At 41.1% G+C, this 14,393-nt stretch overlaps 1 protein-coding gene across 2 annotated transcripts; it reads left to right on the forward strand.

Annotated features, from left to right (window-relative positions):
• The first annotated feature begins 3,121 nt into the window (after nt 1–3,121).
• Nucleotides 3,122–14,190, forward strand: FMR1NB (FMR1 neighbor). Of its 2 annotated transcripts, XM_089537107.1 has the most exons (5): nt 3,122–3,349; nt 6,545–6,637; nt 8,026–8,166; nt 11,515–11,608; nt 13,700–14,190. In XM_089537107.1, exons 1-5 carry the CDS (start codon nt 3,181–3,183, stop codon nt 13,863–13,865), a joined length of 663 nt encoding a protein of 220 aa, XP_089393233.1. In that variant the 5' UTR covers nt 3,122–3,180; the 3' UTR covers nt 13,866–14,190. The 2 variants fall into 2 exon arrangements, 1 of the variants encoding a protein (XP_089393233.1); XR_016282227.1 differs by lacking the exons at nt 3,122–3,349; nt 11,515–11,608 and having other exon boundaries at nt 6,482–6,637.
• Nucleotides 14,191–14,393: the final 203 nt, after the last annotated feature.

Raw genomic sequence — 14,393 nt, forward strand, 5'->3', positions numbered from 1 at the left:
CTGTTTCATACGCATTCTTTCCAACAGGCTTTGGGGACAAACTCTTTGTTCATACCATTGTTTCAGGAAAGGCTACAAAATGTGCTTCTACTTGACGTCATTCCTGTTGTAAAAATGGAGAAAACATATTCCTAGGAACACTTTATGCATCTCCTTGATAAACTGTTTGAAATCTTGGATTAGGGATAGGCAGAGTATAAGTTCTCTCACACTCTGAATTGTTCCAAAGTATTTTTGTGATCAATCACCCCGTGTTGCAGATGTTCTTGAGTTTTTATTATACTCATGTTTCTCTGAAAGGAGAGAATTTAGATTTAGAATTGCAATTCACCATAGACAATCTCACATGGACTCTTCAGTAACATCTATGCCTTTTTTGTCAATCAAAGTGGAACTGACAGTGGATTTGGAAACCATAGAAACTGATCTATATAAACATATCTTCTGTATGTTATTTAACAGCATAGGTGTGAGTTTTCCTTTTAATAAGGTGTGCACTTTCCAAAGAAAAGTGTAAAAACCTGAAGTTTTTTCCCCATGAATGTTGTGATATCAATATAGTCATCATATTTACAGCATTTTGTTGTACCTTCGAAACAAGCTTTTATAAATTGGCAGAAGGGTTGCGTATATAAATAATCAGACCTATATTATTTTGATATAAGCCTGTTACACAAAGGATTGCCAAAGATAATCACCCTCAAGCAAATTAATACATATATATATATATATATAAATTTTAGCAGTAAGAGAAGTTAGGGAGAGCCTTGGATAAGCTGTGTAGAATTAAAATGATCAGTAAGATGCCTGATTTCGTAGTAGATCCCCATGTTGCAACCCAAACATCTTTAGTTGGTGGGTGTGGGTGCGTTTTGTTTTTTGAAACCCCTGTTTCAGAAGCAGCTTGATAAAGTTGTGTATTTGGGGATATTAAATCTGTGGCAAACCTTATGCTACAGCCACTTTTGCTCATTCTCAGTGGTGCTACAAGATCCCTTTACGAACTCAAAATGAAAGATTGTGGAAGTGGTAAGTATCTTGCAACCAAGATGGATTTGGACGTTTAAATAGTAGTATGAAAGTTACACATTATAAAATTGAGATTTTTTGTTTGTTTGTTTGTTTTTTCACATACAAGATTTGCTGTGTGTGAGGAGAAAGCATCTGAAATGTTACAGCTTCCCTTTTGCCTTGGTGTTTTATAAGTGTAAGGGAAGTGGCATTCTGCTATGCTTGTGAGCTAATGATCAATAATAGGGCTGGCATTGTTTTTCTCTTAAATCCCTAGCTCCTTTTATATGTATTTTTCTTGGCCATTTTAGTGCCCAGTGAGACCCATCTTCTCGCAGCACTCTCTATAAAGTGTCATTGGTGTAAGAGATTAGCACAGCCACCCCTCTAGAGGCCATTACCAAATGGATAAGTCACAATAGAAGTCCCCATAGTGATGGGAGCTACACAGCTCTCTTGAGTAACTCCCTGCACTGCTGAGTTTACAATGATTAGAAAATACAGTGGTAGTGTATGTTTACTTTAGTCAAGACATAGGATAATCAGGTGTGTAGGAGGAGTTGAAGGTAGGAAACAGAACAGAACTGATTGTAGATAGTGTGGAGGAAGAGAATCTCGTTTTCATCTTTCCATTGATAATAGGATTATTGGCTCCTTTCACTCAGAACATAGCACTAAGGTAGGTTTCAATACTCCATCATGTCTCTGTTTATGTTAATTAGAATGTAATTCAGAAATTAATTCACTCCAGCTCAATGTAATGTAAGCAAGTATTGTGTTCTTCATTGTGGTTTCTGTGCATCGTACATGTGAATCCGTGCCTGTGCAGAGTGGCCTATCAGAACCCAGAAAGTGTCCATTTTTGACAGTGGCTTCCTAGACATCATCTAGATTTGAATTAATTTGATTTCATTTTAAAAATTCTTTTTCTAACCTGGCCTCCACCTCAACTGTACTTCTGTTCACAATCATTTCCACACACAGACTTACGGTATTTTGGGTGCTGTTCAAAAAGTATATAATTTGCCATCAGAAAGTCTGATGATGATGGCAAATCCTTACTTTGTTGATGGGTGGGCAATATCTGGACTGCAGCTCCCATTAGCCCTAGCCAGCAGCCCATTGTTGATGGAAGTTGCAGTCTGGCAACATCTGAAGGGCCAGGGATTGTCTACCAGCAGCTTTTTGCCATCTGTAATCAGGAATGTAGGAACCAGCATGGCATAGTGGTTTGACTCTTAGACTACAACTGTGAAGACCAGAGATCTATTCCCAGCTTGGCCGTGAATCTTACTGGGTGACCTTGGGCAAGTCATATGCTCTGAGAAGAAGGCAATGGCAAACCACTTCTGAACAAATCTTGTCAAGAAAATCCCATGATAAGTTTGCCTTAGGGTTGTCATAAGCTGGAAAGGAAAGCACACAGTGTTGACAAGCTGGAGGAGGTTGACAAGCTAGAACGTGTCCAGAGAAGGGTGACCAAAATGGTGAAGGGTCTGGAAACCATGCCCTATAAGGAGAGACTTGGGGAGCTGTTTAGCCTGGAGAAGAGAGTTAAGCCATAATATGATAGCCTTGTTTAAATACTTGAAGAAACGTCATACTGAGGATGGAGCAAGCTTGTTTTCTGCTGGAAGTATTAGAAAAACAGCCCCAAAATTCTTAAGTAAACTGGTGGCTCTTCAGTTGATGGCAGAAATACCCATCACTGAGAGCTGACCTAATTTCAACCATGATGGATCCTACAATAGAAAAGGTCCTATTTGGCAGTGACTTTGTCATAACAAGTACACTGCTGCAACCTAGCTGCCATAAATGTAAGTCAGGTTCCTCTGTAAAATGCTTTAATCATTTAGAAAGGAGCTTTAAATGAGGTAACAAACATTGTTTTTAAAAAAACTTAAAATAGCCACAGATAACAGGAAGCATCTCAGAAGAAGCACCCCTGCTTGTCTCACACACTGTTGCTGTTGTGTGCTTTCATGTCATCCGATTTATGGCAAACCTATCATAAGGCTTTCTTAGCAAGGTTTGTTCAGTGGGGGAGTCCCGTTGCCTCCTGAGGATGAGAGAGTATGACTTCCGTCACCCAGTGGGTCTTCATAACTGAGTGGAGATCCTGCCTCGCTCTGGTGCCGCAGCAAACTACAGCTCCCATAGGACTGAACCATGTCAGTTAAAGCGGTGTCAAACCAGAGTATTTCTGCTGCGCAAATACAGCCTGAGGGATGTCTTTTTAAATTTCTTTTTGTTTTTGCAGGACCAATGCAGATCATTCCCTGTGTGATGCAGAGTTTAACAAAATGCTTGTGTGTATTATATCATGCTGTCAGCCCAAGTGAGTATTGTACAGTAGTTTTAAAGCATAAACTAGTAAGCTTGCTTTGGCAATGGCCGAAGAGAAGAATAGAATAGTTTGGGGAAATTTAGGCAGGTTCTACTGCCCCACGCTTCCAAAACTCCAGTTACAGGTTGAGTCTCCCTTATCCAAAATGTCTGGGGCCAGAAGTGTTTTGAATTGCAGAGTTGGTTGGGTTTTGGAATATTTCCATATGTGTGGCAAGATATTTTGAAGATATCTTTGTTTCAAGTGGCAAAACATCTGACAACAGCCATGCCAAGCTAGCATGCCTCCTAGGGCTGTTTTCTAGCAGTGTTTTTCACTTCAGTGCTGTCTGCACGGGTCAGAATACTCCAGGAATAGCAAGGATTATTCTGGCCCAAAAGCTGCCCCAATGTCCCCTCATTACTTTGAGTCCTCCATTGAATTCAGTTTGGAAATTAATTTAGCTGAATAGAAAGTATCAAGATGGCCAATGTAACTTTGGCCAGAACTTTTAGACTATGTATATCTTTTCCAAACCCAGAACTCCAGAGCAGCTTCCAAATTAGTTTGTCTTATTTATAACAAGGGGAAATCAGCTTTCACACAGAGACATTCACTCACACACCTATAGAAGAGCCAACAATGTAAAGGATAAGATACTGATAGCAATTCAGAAGCAATTCAGAATACATTAACGGTTCCAGAAACACCTCTCTAGTCAAGGAAAGGCTGTAGAGTCGATTGTGCCCAGATCACCTCCTGAAAGTGATATTGAGTCTAGCTGAAAGTTGGCAGAGTTCTTGCTTGGTTTCATGTAAGGCTGAATTAGAATGGCCCAAACAACTATTTATATATTTTAAACTGCATCCTTGGGGCAGTTTCTCAGGACCTTTGAGTTTATTTTTCCAGGAGGAAGAATGTGGAAATGACTGGACAATAAATGCAAGCATCTTAAAGAGGTGTCATGTCCAGATGGCAGTGCCCTTTGATTTCCAACTTTCCTGGCAGATACTTGGTGGCATTGCACCATCACATTCCTATGTGAAGGGGTTATGTAGATTTCAACCTCAAGGGTTTCAAAGGGTCTATCCTGTCAGTGTGTGTTAGTGCTTCCAAACCAAGACTACTGGATCCCCATATTTGGGCAGATTCCCTCCTAGCATTGAGGCAGTTTTCTGTGGCTACGTGATCAAACATCCATTTTAATACTGAGTTGATATAAAAGGTCTACTAGGGGTGATGGAAGGCTGATCTATGTAGTATGCTGCCATCCATCATTTGCTCTGAGATCAGAACTAGGGCCCCACTGTTAATCACATGGCTGCACACCTCTTTTATGACCTCAAAATGAGTGGCACATGTCAGTGGTGGTGGCACTGGATGACACAATGGGATGTGTTGTAAATAGCCACCTGATATTGCAACAGAGGGCTTTGGGTCTTCCAGGAAGATACAAAGCAAAAGGTGATTTATTTTAAAATGTTTTAATTTGGGTATATGGTGGTTCATTTAATAATTTGTTTTATTTATTTATATACCGCTATTCCAAAGATCATAGCGGTGAACAGCAAGTAAGCTAATTAGCAAGTAAGCTAATGATGCACTGGCTGGAGTTCATCTGGATTTTGAGCTCTGCAACTGATCAACTCTTCCTGATTCTTATTTTATTTTATTGATTTGTATTTTATTAAAATGCCACACCAGTGCATTTTAAGTTGGGGAAGAGGGGCAACCTCAAGGTGCTTACAGACTCTAAATATCCATAACAGGAGAAGTAATAGAGGGAGGCAAAGAAAAGGAAAATCCCAAGCTAACAGCAAATAAATCTGCATAAGGCATCTTTGTGACCGGCCTGCACCACAGGAAGAACACTACCATCCCCACATCACTGTAGGCAAATCTGTGCTTAAGTCCGTCCAGCAGTTCACCTACTTGGGAAGCATCATCTCCTCAGACACCAAGACTGATAAAGAGATCGCTCACAGATTAGCAAAGGCATATTTTGCATTCGGAAGGCTTCACAAAAGAGTTTGGTGTAACAAACACCTGAGGCGAAGCACAAAAATCAGTGTGTATAGAGCCATTGTACTGTCTATTCTCCTTTATGGGTCTGAAACATGGGTCACCTATCGCCAAGACCTACAACTCCTTGAACGCTTTCATCAGCGCTGTTTATGCACAATTCTTAATAGACACTGGACTAACTATGTGACGAATGTTGCTGTCCTTGAGCAAACAGGGATCATCAGCATTGAGGCCATGCTATTGAGGACGCAGCTGTGCTGGGCAGGACACGTTTCTAGGATGGAGGACCATCGCCTCCCAAAAATAGTACTCTATGGTGAACTCGCCACAGGTCAGCGTAAGAGGGGCACCCCAAAGAAGAGATACAAGGACTCTCTGAAACAATATCTCAGGCTCGGCCAAATTGATCACCAACAATGGTCCGCCTTGGCCTCGCATCGGGAGGCTTGGAGATGCACTATCCACAGTGCTGCAGCCTTTTTTGAAAGCTCACGCCAAACGAGTCTCGAAGAGAAACGACAACGCAGAAAGAACCACAACCCGGAAACATCATCCAAGGAGACTCTGCTGTGCTTTCTGCAACTGGACTTGTTTATTTTGGATTGGCCTTTTTAGTCATCAGTGTGCTTGTAGAAAGCGCGGGATGAGTCCTTCCTGAATTTTCGTTCGTGAAGAAAAGCCAGAGAGAGAGATATGCCTTCATGTCGCCTGTCGACTTATGGTGACCTCATGAATTTCATAGGATTTTCTTAAGTAAGCAATACTCAGAGGTGGTTTTACCAGTTCTTTCTTATGAAATATAGTGTGTAACATCTGGTATTAGTTAGCATTCTACCACCCAGGTACTAACCAGGCTTACCTTGCTTAGCTTCCAAGATCAGACAGGGTTAGGATGGGCAAATGATGTTTTATTCAGCCTGTGTAGACAGGGACAACATTAACTAGACTTTATCTCTCCAGTGTCCTTTGTTACGTTGGGCAGAAGAACAGTGCTTCACTAGAGCCACTGGTGTATATACATTATCTAACTCCTGGGTTAGTATATGCATATATTGAGAGTTAAATGGGAATATCAAGGAAATTGAGTCAAAAAGTTGTCAGTGGTTTAATCGTGTTATGGACTTACTTGCTTCATACTTGAAGTGCCATGAAGTCCTATGCTAATTGTTTGGAGTCTTCCAGGTTTTGCACTGCCAATTCCGGATGCTCCCAGCGAGCCGAGAACAAAAGCTGAGGCTGTATCTGCAAAGCTGGTCAATTTCTTCAATCCAGTGAGTAAGTAACACTGTGGTATTATTGGGGCTTTTAACTTCGTGTTGAGTGGACTTGAAACGTGGGATTAATTACTGAAATTTCACTTGGCTAAGCTGCAGTGAGGGTGCCCATCTATGCACAGAGCATTACAGAGCATTACAGTTGGACAAGGGAATGAAAAAGTATTGACTTTAGGAATTCCTTCTATCTTGACTTCTCTGCTGCAGTTTTTCTTGGCTGGGCCTGCCGTACCACAGAGCAAGCAGCTATCCAAGTCTCTTGGATTTAGGCTGTACTTTGGATCTGTCCCAATCACTGCTATACTCACAACACAAAATTGATCACAGACTTCAAATATACCAATTGAGAGGGCTGAATCCAGAAATGTTCTTCCGTTCATATGAAGCTCGCTCTTGATGGTGGAAATTCTGTGGCCTTCCAAATGTTGTTGAATTGCAAGTCTCACTAGACTTACCCAACGTAGGTGACAGTGAAGAATCCTGCAAACTGCCACTCATCAACATCTGGAAAGCCATAGGAATCCCACCTCGACCCTTTATCAATGGAGGTGGGGAGGAAAGGTGGCTAACAAAACATATTTCAAATTAGCCAAGGTAGGCCAGTGGGCAAAGGCTTTGATCGTCCTTCCTCTGCAGAGATTAAGACAAGTGATGGATTCCAAGTGTGATAAGGTTTGGGGCTGCATCCACACTGCAGAATTAATGCAGTTTGGCACTGTTTTAACTGTCATGGCTCAATGTTATGGAATTCTGGGATCTGTAGTTCTGGGAGAGATTTAGCCTTCTTTCTTGGAGAGCTCTGGTGCCACAACAAACTACCTCAAGCATTGCCTTGAAGGAGTGTAAACTTGTGTACATGAGTGTTTAAACAGCTTTGAAATTCTCTTTCCCCTCCATATTTCCTTAGGTCTGCAGGAAGTACCCTCCTCTGTGTCCCTAATACTACTACTAGTAGTAGTTATGATGATTATTATTGGATGCGAAGACTTATTATTATTATTATTATTATAGTATATTAAATGAAGGACACGGGAGAGGAATTTCTTGGTTGTGGCACCCCAATTGTGAGAAACCCATTGTTGGTCTGATTGATGCCAATGTGGGTTGATTTCTCATGCCAGGTCAAAGCATGTCTTTTCATTAAAGCCTTCACTGACTAATTTACTTTGAAATGGATATATATACACCCTTTCAAATGGTTGCATTTCAAGTTGTTTTTTTTTAACTGTTGTCTTGTTCAATATGTGTCTAGCTTGTGTCGACTGTTTATGATTTTAATCTGGAATATTTTACATGGTTGATCTTGTGTGCTTCCTGGAGATTCCCACAATAAAGGGTGGGATACAAATCATAGATATGTTGTAATAAATAAAATGTCATTTCCCAAAGCATGTCAACCCAAATCAAATCAAATAGTGGAGCCTTGCCAAGCTGGAGAATATACCAACGAAACCTTGTGCCTACAATACAAGTGCTGTGTCTCTTCAAGAAAACAGATTCAAATGGACTGCTACACTCCGCTTGAAGACCGTAAGTGGCGTTCTGCCTATCAGCACCTTGTATAATCTGTAGACAGGGAGAGATACACATTCTTTTTTATGCCCCTTTCAACTTCGAAGGTACCACCTTCATCCGAGCTTATGCTACTGCTGTTATTCAGATAGCATAATACAGTAATATGGATGCCCTTCCCAGAGCTCTACTTTTCTGCAATTATATTAACTTGATTGCAGTTCACATCATTTGTTGTAGCGTACCTTCAAGCTGTTTCTGGTTTATGGCGACCCTAAGGTGAACCTGTAATTGGGGTTTTCTTGACAAGATGTGTTCAGAGGAGATTTGCCATTGCCTTCCCCTGAGGCTGAGAGCATGTGACTTGTCCAAGGTCACCTAATGGGTTCCTTGGCTGAGAAGGGAATCAAACTTTGGTCTACAGAGTTGCACTCCACCACTTGGTGAAGAAACTGATGTGTGTTACGAAGTAACGCACATTCTCCTTCCCTCAGTTTCTGTCTCTCTTGGGGATGAGCATGTTGGTAGTAGTCATGATCACAGCACAAAGTGGGTCCACCCCTCTTCTGCCACCCCTTTTTTCTCTCTCCTTTCCTGGCCCAGCAAACTTCTAGGACTCCAAGCCATTAGCTCTTCGGCTTAGATGAGAAAGCAATTTAATTCAGAAAATCTGTTTATGTGGATCATCTGTGGAGGTGATTTTTAATTGCTCTTACCTTTGCCATAAATTATCCATAGGTTTAAGGCAACTGTACAGTGAAAGTATTCCTGCTTTGGAATGAAACTTCAAAATCTTGATGGAAAATGAACTATGCTTGTTCGCCATTATCTGGTGTACTTCCTTTTCCATCCACTTATTTGCCTGCGGAGCTATTAGGTACCCAAATGCTTCAGGACATGCAGCATATGTCAACAGGCAGTGCATGCTTATATGGCCCACAGGGTGCACACTGTGAGCAATCTAGCAATCTGTTGACAAAACGGAGACACAGCTTCAATTCAGAGTTCTCGCATCTTCCTAGAAAAGCATCTGGTTACTGCTTGCAATGGGTAATGGGCAATTTCATAGCCCTGTTGGTTAGATAGATCCTTAAATTCCCTTAATTTGTTTTCTTGCTTCACTTCCCAGTTTTGGCAGTAATCGGGACGTACGCTCCCATGTCCTGCAAGCTGGGCAAAGCTGCTTGTCCTGTTTGTGAGAAGAAGGTTCCTGGGCAAGTTGACCTTAGGGCCAATCCAAAAGAGTTACTTCCCTCCATCATTTGTTCTAACTAACATAACAATAAAATTTACAACAAACATACATCATGCAACTCATGATCATGTCTTGAATGGAAGGCTTTGGACATAGGGCTTTTCTTTATCATTCATTCATTCATTCATTCATGTCAGGGATGATGGGAGTTGTAGCTCTTCACCTCTGGCTCGAACTCACCACCTTGTTACGCACCGGTGCTGACCAGTTTTGGCCAGTGGTTAAAGCTTTGCTCTAAAGCAGCAGAGTTACAGAGAATAGGCTGAAGACCCTGACAAACTCTCCAAGCCTTCTCACTCTTGCTTCCACAGAAGTCTTTACACTTCTTCAGGATCCAGCTGGCTCTTGTATCTTCACCCAAGACACCAGACAACTCAGTAGTCTTATATAAAAGATCTACTTTATTCTACTATATACAGCTCCAAAACTATCCAACAAAACTCCAATATCCACTACTACCCACACAATACATTGGGATTCATAGCAATTATTACAGTCATTGGAAAACACCACCCACTCTTGTCAGTTTCCACCCAGTGGGCGTATACAACCATTTTCATTGGTTCTCTTGGTTCATCCCATAATTAATGATTTCATCATCTCACCTTGTCCACTTAACAATTCTCAAGTGTGTTCAATTATCCACTTTGCATTTCTGTCCTTGGCATTTGGGACTTGCTAATTACATTACCTTTTACACCTGTGTGGCTCCTAATTGCTTTTGCTGAGTCATCCTGACTCTCACATACATGTTTTATTTCTTTCACTGTATATCCCATGTTGCTTTTTCCTGTTTGTGAGAAGAAGGTTCCTGGGCAAGTTGACCTTAGGGCCAATCCAAAAGAGTTACTTCCCTCCATCATTTGTTCTAACTAACATAACAATAAAATTTACAACAAACATACATCATGCAACTCATGATCATGTCTTGAATGGAAGGCTTTGGACATAGGGCTTTTCTTATCATTCATTCATTCATTCATTCATTCAATCCATGCCCTTCAGCCAAAAAGGCTCCTACGGTACCTTACAGATCATTAATTTGACAATTTCTTCCCTTCCATCTGTCAGTCTAAATAAGACACAACCCATAAGGAAAAGGTAATGACAGTTGGGGAGAGTATTGAGTCCAGCAAATGGTGGTGGTTCTTCTCTACCTCCGTGGCCAGAGCAATAGAGGAACATGGAGGGGGGACCTTTCACCAGATCCTATGTGGTTACTACTATATTTGAAATAAACAGTTTGATTTAGGCAATAGAAAGCATTGGTAATTCTAGTCCATGATCAGAGGCTATAGTATCCCAGTGAAAGGACACACCTTTGCAATCTTCACAGAAAGCTTGGAAACAAAAATGTCCCATCAACAGAACTGGAGATAAATAATGTTCTTCTCAAAATAACCAGTAATTTAATAATTTTCTCCATGTTGCAAGAAAGTTTTTGAAAACCATAATTTCCAAAGCCTGTTCACAATTTGGGATTTATTCTGCACAACATATACATGCGGTTATTGTGAATAAAAAACAAAGTGTGTTGTATATATTGGAATCAACATTTTCTACACAGGAAATACTATTTCCCTGCAGAAATATTATTTTCTGTGCAAAGAAAGATGTGACCTGTGGAGAAAATGCTATCTTCTATTGAGGGGGGGAAACGTCCTGAAATGTGAATATTATCATCTGTCAAGGATTCTTCTCATCTGGGTTTCTCAAAACTTGAAAAACATGTTGTTCAACCAGTTATTTTTGAAAATTATTTCCATATCTTGACTGGAAGCAGGGATGGATTTGCCAGGTCTGTAAGTGATTTCTTTTGTGCTTACAGAAATGTTGCAAACCAACACTAGCCTGGGGTTAGCAAAATTAAAATTGTTTCTCAGTATGGTGACTGGGAGGGAAGAAGGAAAGGCTATGGCACCACTTTCCATCCTGTTCAGAGCAAAATGCAAAGGCAATGGGTCCAGAACCTTCTCCTGGCATAAATATATACATTGTTCAGCCAGTGCCCTAGAAGTTGTCCCTCCCACCATTATGTCGATAAAGTAAAACTTGCTTGCTAAGATGTAGGTCAGATGCAAGCCAAACTCATGTTGCTCTAACCATAACAGGCCCTCAGCAGATCCTGCGGTTCTTTGGCATTGGAATTGGAGGAGTGATGCTCATTGCATGCTTTCCATTTTGTTGCTTTATAGTGGAGAGGAGGTAAGAAATTATTATTTCCATGCAAAAATCCAGTTCTACAGTGGGGTTGAAGGGAAATTGCTCAGCAACACCATCACTCGGTGATTTGCATGCAGAAGGTTCAGTCCTAGACATCTAATCACTAATTTTGGGTATCATCATCATCATCATCATCATCATCAGTTCTGCCATATTTTCACCATTCCATGGGCTATTTGAGGCCTAGGAAAGGAAGTAAACCATCTAGTAATCGAGGTCAGGTAGAGGAAAAGTGTGAATGTAACCCCTGGATCCAACCTTGGTTGTCATCAGACCCTCCCGCCCCACAATTCATCTCCAAATCCTGAACCCCCCCACCCTAATTTTTTAAAAGTCAGTGTAGTTTTTTTCAGGCAAAAAAAAAACATTGCCCCAAATTCAGTGAAAGCCCTTCCGCGTGTATGCAAATATGCAAGTTCCTTCTTCCTCTTGAGTACCTTCTGTGCCCTCTGTTCTTCCTTCGAAATGGTGACAAGAAGGGACATGATGTTACTTCTGGCCAGAAAGGGGAAATGGAGACAAAACAAGGTGTGCTTGGTTGAGGACATGGCCCATGGAGGTTTGGGTTGGAAAATACACACATGTGCACACTTTTCTACACCTCCATCCCAGTAGATGGTTTAAGGGTCTAAACTGGTCTAAGATAGCTTCCAGTCTTTCAGATTTCCAGCACAAAGTTATTCAACTCTCAGATCATTTACCATGAAAGGAAATTGCACTGTTTTGCACATATGGGACCACATCCCACCCTCTTTCCTTCAGCCTGGCAGATGGTTATTTGTCAAAAGTTTCCACACAGGGACCTCATGCTGTGCAAATCTTCCCATTTACAACTTCCTCTGCTATCGGCACCCAACAATTTAAACTGCAGCTAGCCAAGCAGAGGCACTGGCAAGTTGCCAATCCAGAGCCAAGGAATTAGCAGGGAATTGTTTACTCAGACGAGCCTTGAAAAATGGATGTGTTTGGAGAGCAGTTGTATCAATATTGAAGTGACTTAGCTGTGGGAGTGGGTGGACAGTTGCTATTACAAGGAATGCTGCTGAATGTTGCCTTGAAATGATTTTTTTTCTTCCCATAATTAAGTAGATGCAAGTTCATTTTCTTTTCTAGCATATCCGGTTGGAAATGTCTGAATACATCAAGCAAAGCAAAAATTACATGACTGTATTATCGTTTCCAGTTTCAAGAGGATGCTTGCTGTGGTTGAATGTTTCTTCCCAACAAGTTCCCTCAGCACATCTGCAAGGGCATGATATTTATTGGGAAATTATCAAGGCTGCCGGATTATTTCTTTTATTTCTCATCTGCAAGTGCCTTGTGCAAGTATAGTGTATCACATCCGTCTTTGCATTTGGCCTTCTGAAGACCAGATCATATGTGACAGATTGAAGTTTCCACCCTGCTCCCATATAAAGCAGAAGATCTTCAGGGGGTAGGGGCATGGAAATGAATTGGGAATGGGAAAAAGTTTGACACTGATTTAACTACCATGGCTCCTTCTCACAGAATCCTAGGATTTGTAATTTGTCCTGGCATTAGAGATCTCGGCCAGAGAAGGCTTTCTCACAAAACTACAAATCCCAGAATTCCATAGCATCAAGCCATGACAGCTAAAATGGTGTCAAACTGCATTGTGGAACAGTTCTGTCAGGAAGTTCTTCCAAACATTTAGATGGAATCTGTTCTCTTGTAATTTGAATCCATTGGTTGTGTCCTAATTTCTAAAGCAGCAGACAACAAGCTTGCTCCATCTTCTACATGACATCCTTTGAAATATTTATAGACAGCCATTATATCACTTCTCAGTCTTCTCTTCTCCAAACTAAATAAACATACTTAGCTTCATATGCTATTATTTTTTAAAAAAGACAGCCCTCCTCTGGACATGTTCCAACTTGTCAATATCCTAATCATCTATCTATCCATGACTAAGGATTCTGCATGATGTGATATGAGAGGAGGTCAATGGAGGGGTAAAGCCATGCTTTACCACATTGGCTGATGCTAACCCTAGTGATGCCACTGTCCCATAAAAGACCATTGTCTCCTCTTTTCCCCATGGTGTTGCAGCCCATGTGCCAATCCTTTGCGGAGAGACGCCCCAGAAGAAGAGACAGATGAAGGAGACAGTGATGAAAGCAATGATGGCAGTGAAGAAACCAGCGATAGCCAGTCTGTGAGTTTACTTCAAGATGATGTTGAGAAACATAAGACCAAGAAGAAAAGAGGCAATTAAGCCACTTGTCAGAAGACACCCAGTTCTTGTATTATTATTTGTATGTTATGAATTGTGAACTTTAATATTATACCCTTCCATTTTGCAGTGCTCTAAACAGCTGTTGTTGTTGTTGCTGTTGTTGTTGAAGTGCTTTCAAGTAAACCCCGATTTATGTCAACCCTGTGGATGAGACATCTCCAGGACTTCCAATTCTTCACTCTTTCTGCAAATTGTGACCTCCCTATCCATCTAGTGTGCAGTCTTCCTCTCTTTTTACATCCCTCCGCCTTTCCTAGTATTATTGTCTTTTCTAATGAGTCATGTCTTCTCATGATGTGGCCAAAGTACGACAGCCTCAGTTTGATCATCTTGGCTTCCAGGGAGATTTCTGGCTTGATTTGTTTAATGACATGAAACTATAACTGATGTTGCTGATCTGGGTTGGCAACTCTGGTTTAATACAGGGACATTTTGGAGACCACTTGAACTGTCAGAATTTATTTTAGAAAGGGGGAGGAGAAACAAAACCAGAAGTAGTTGAATGTC

This window comes from Sceloporus occidentalis, unplaced genomic scaffold, assembly GCF_023333645.1.
Source record: "Sceloporus occidentalis isolate IW3139 unplaced genomic scaffold, rSceOcc1.0.p SCAF_8, whole genome shotgun sequence".
NCBI lineage: Eukaryota > Metazoa > Chordata > Lepidosauria > Squamata > Phrynosomatidae > Sceloporus > Sceloporus occidentalis.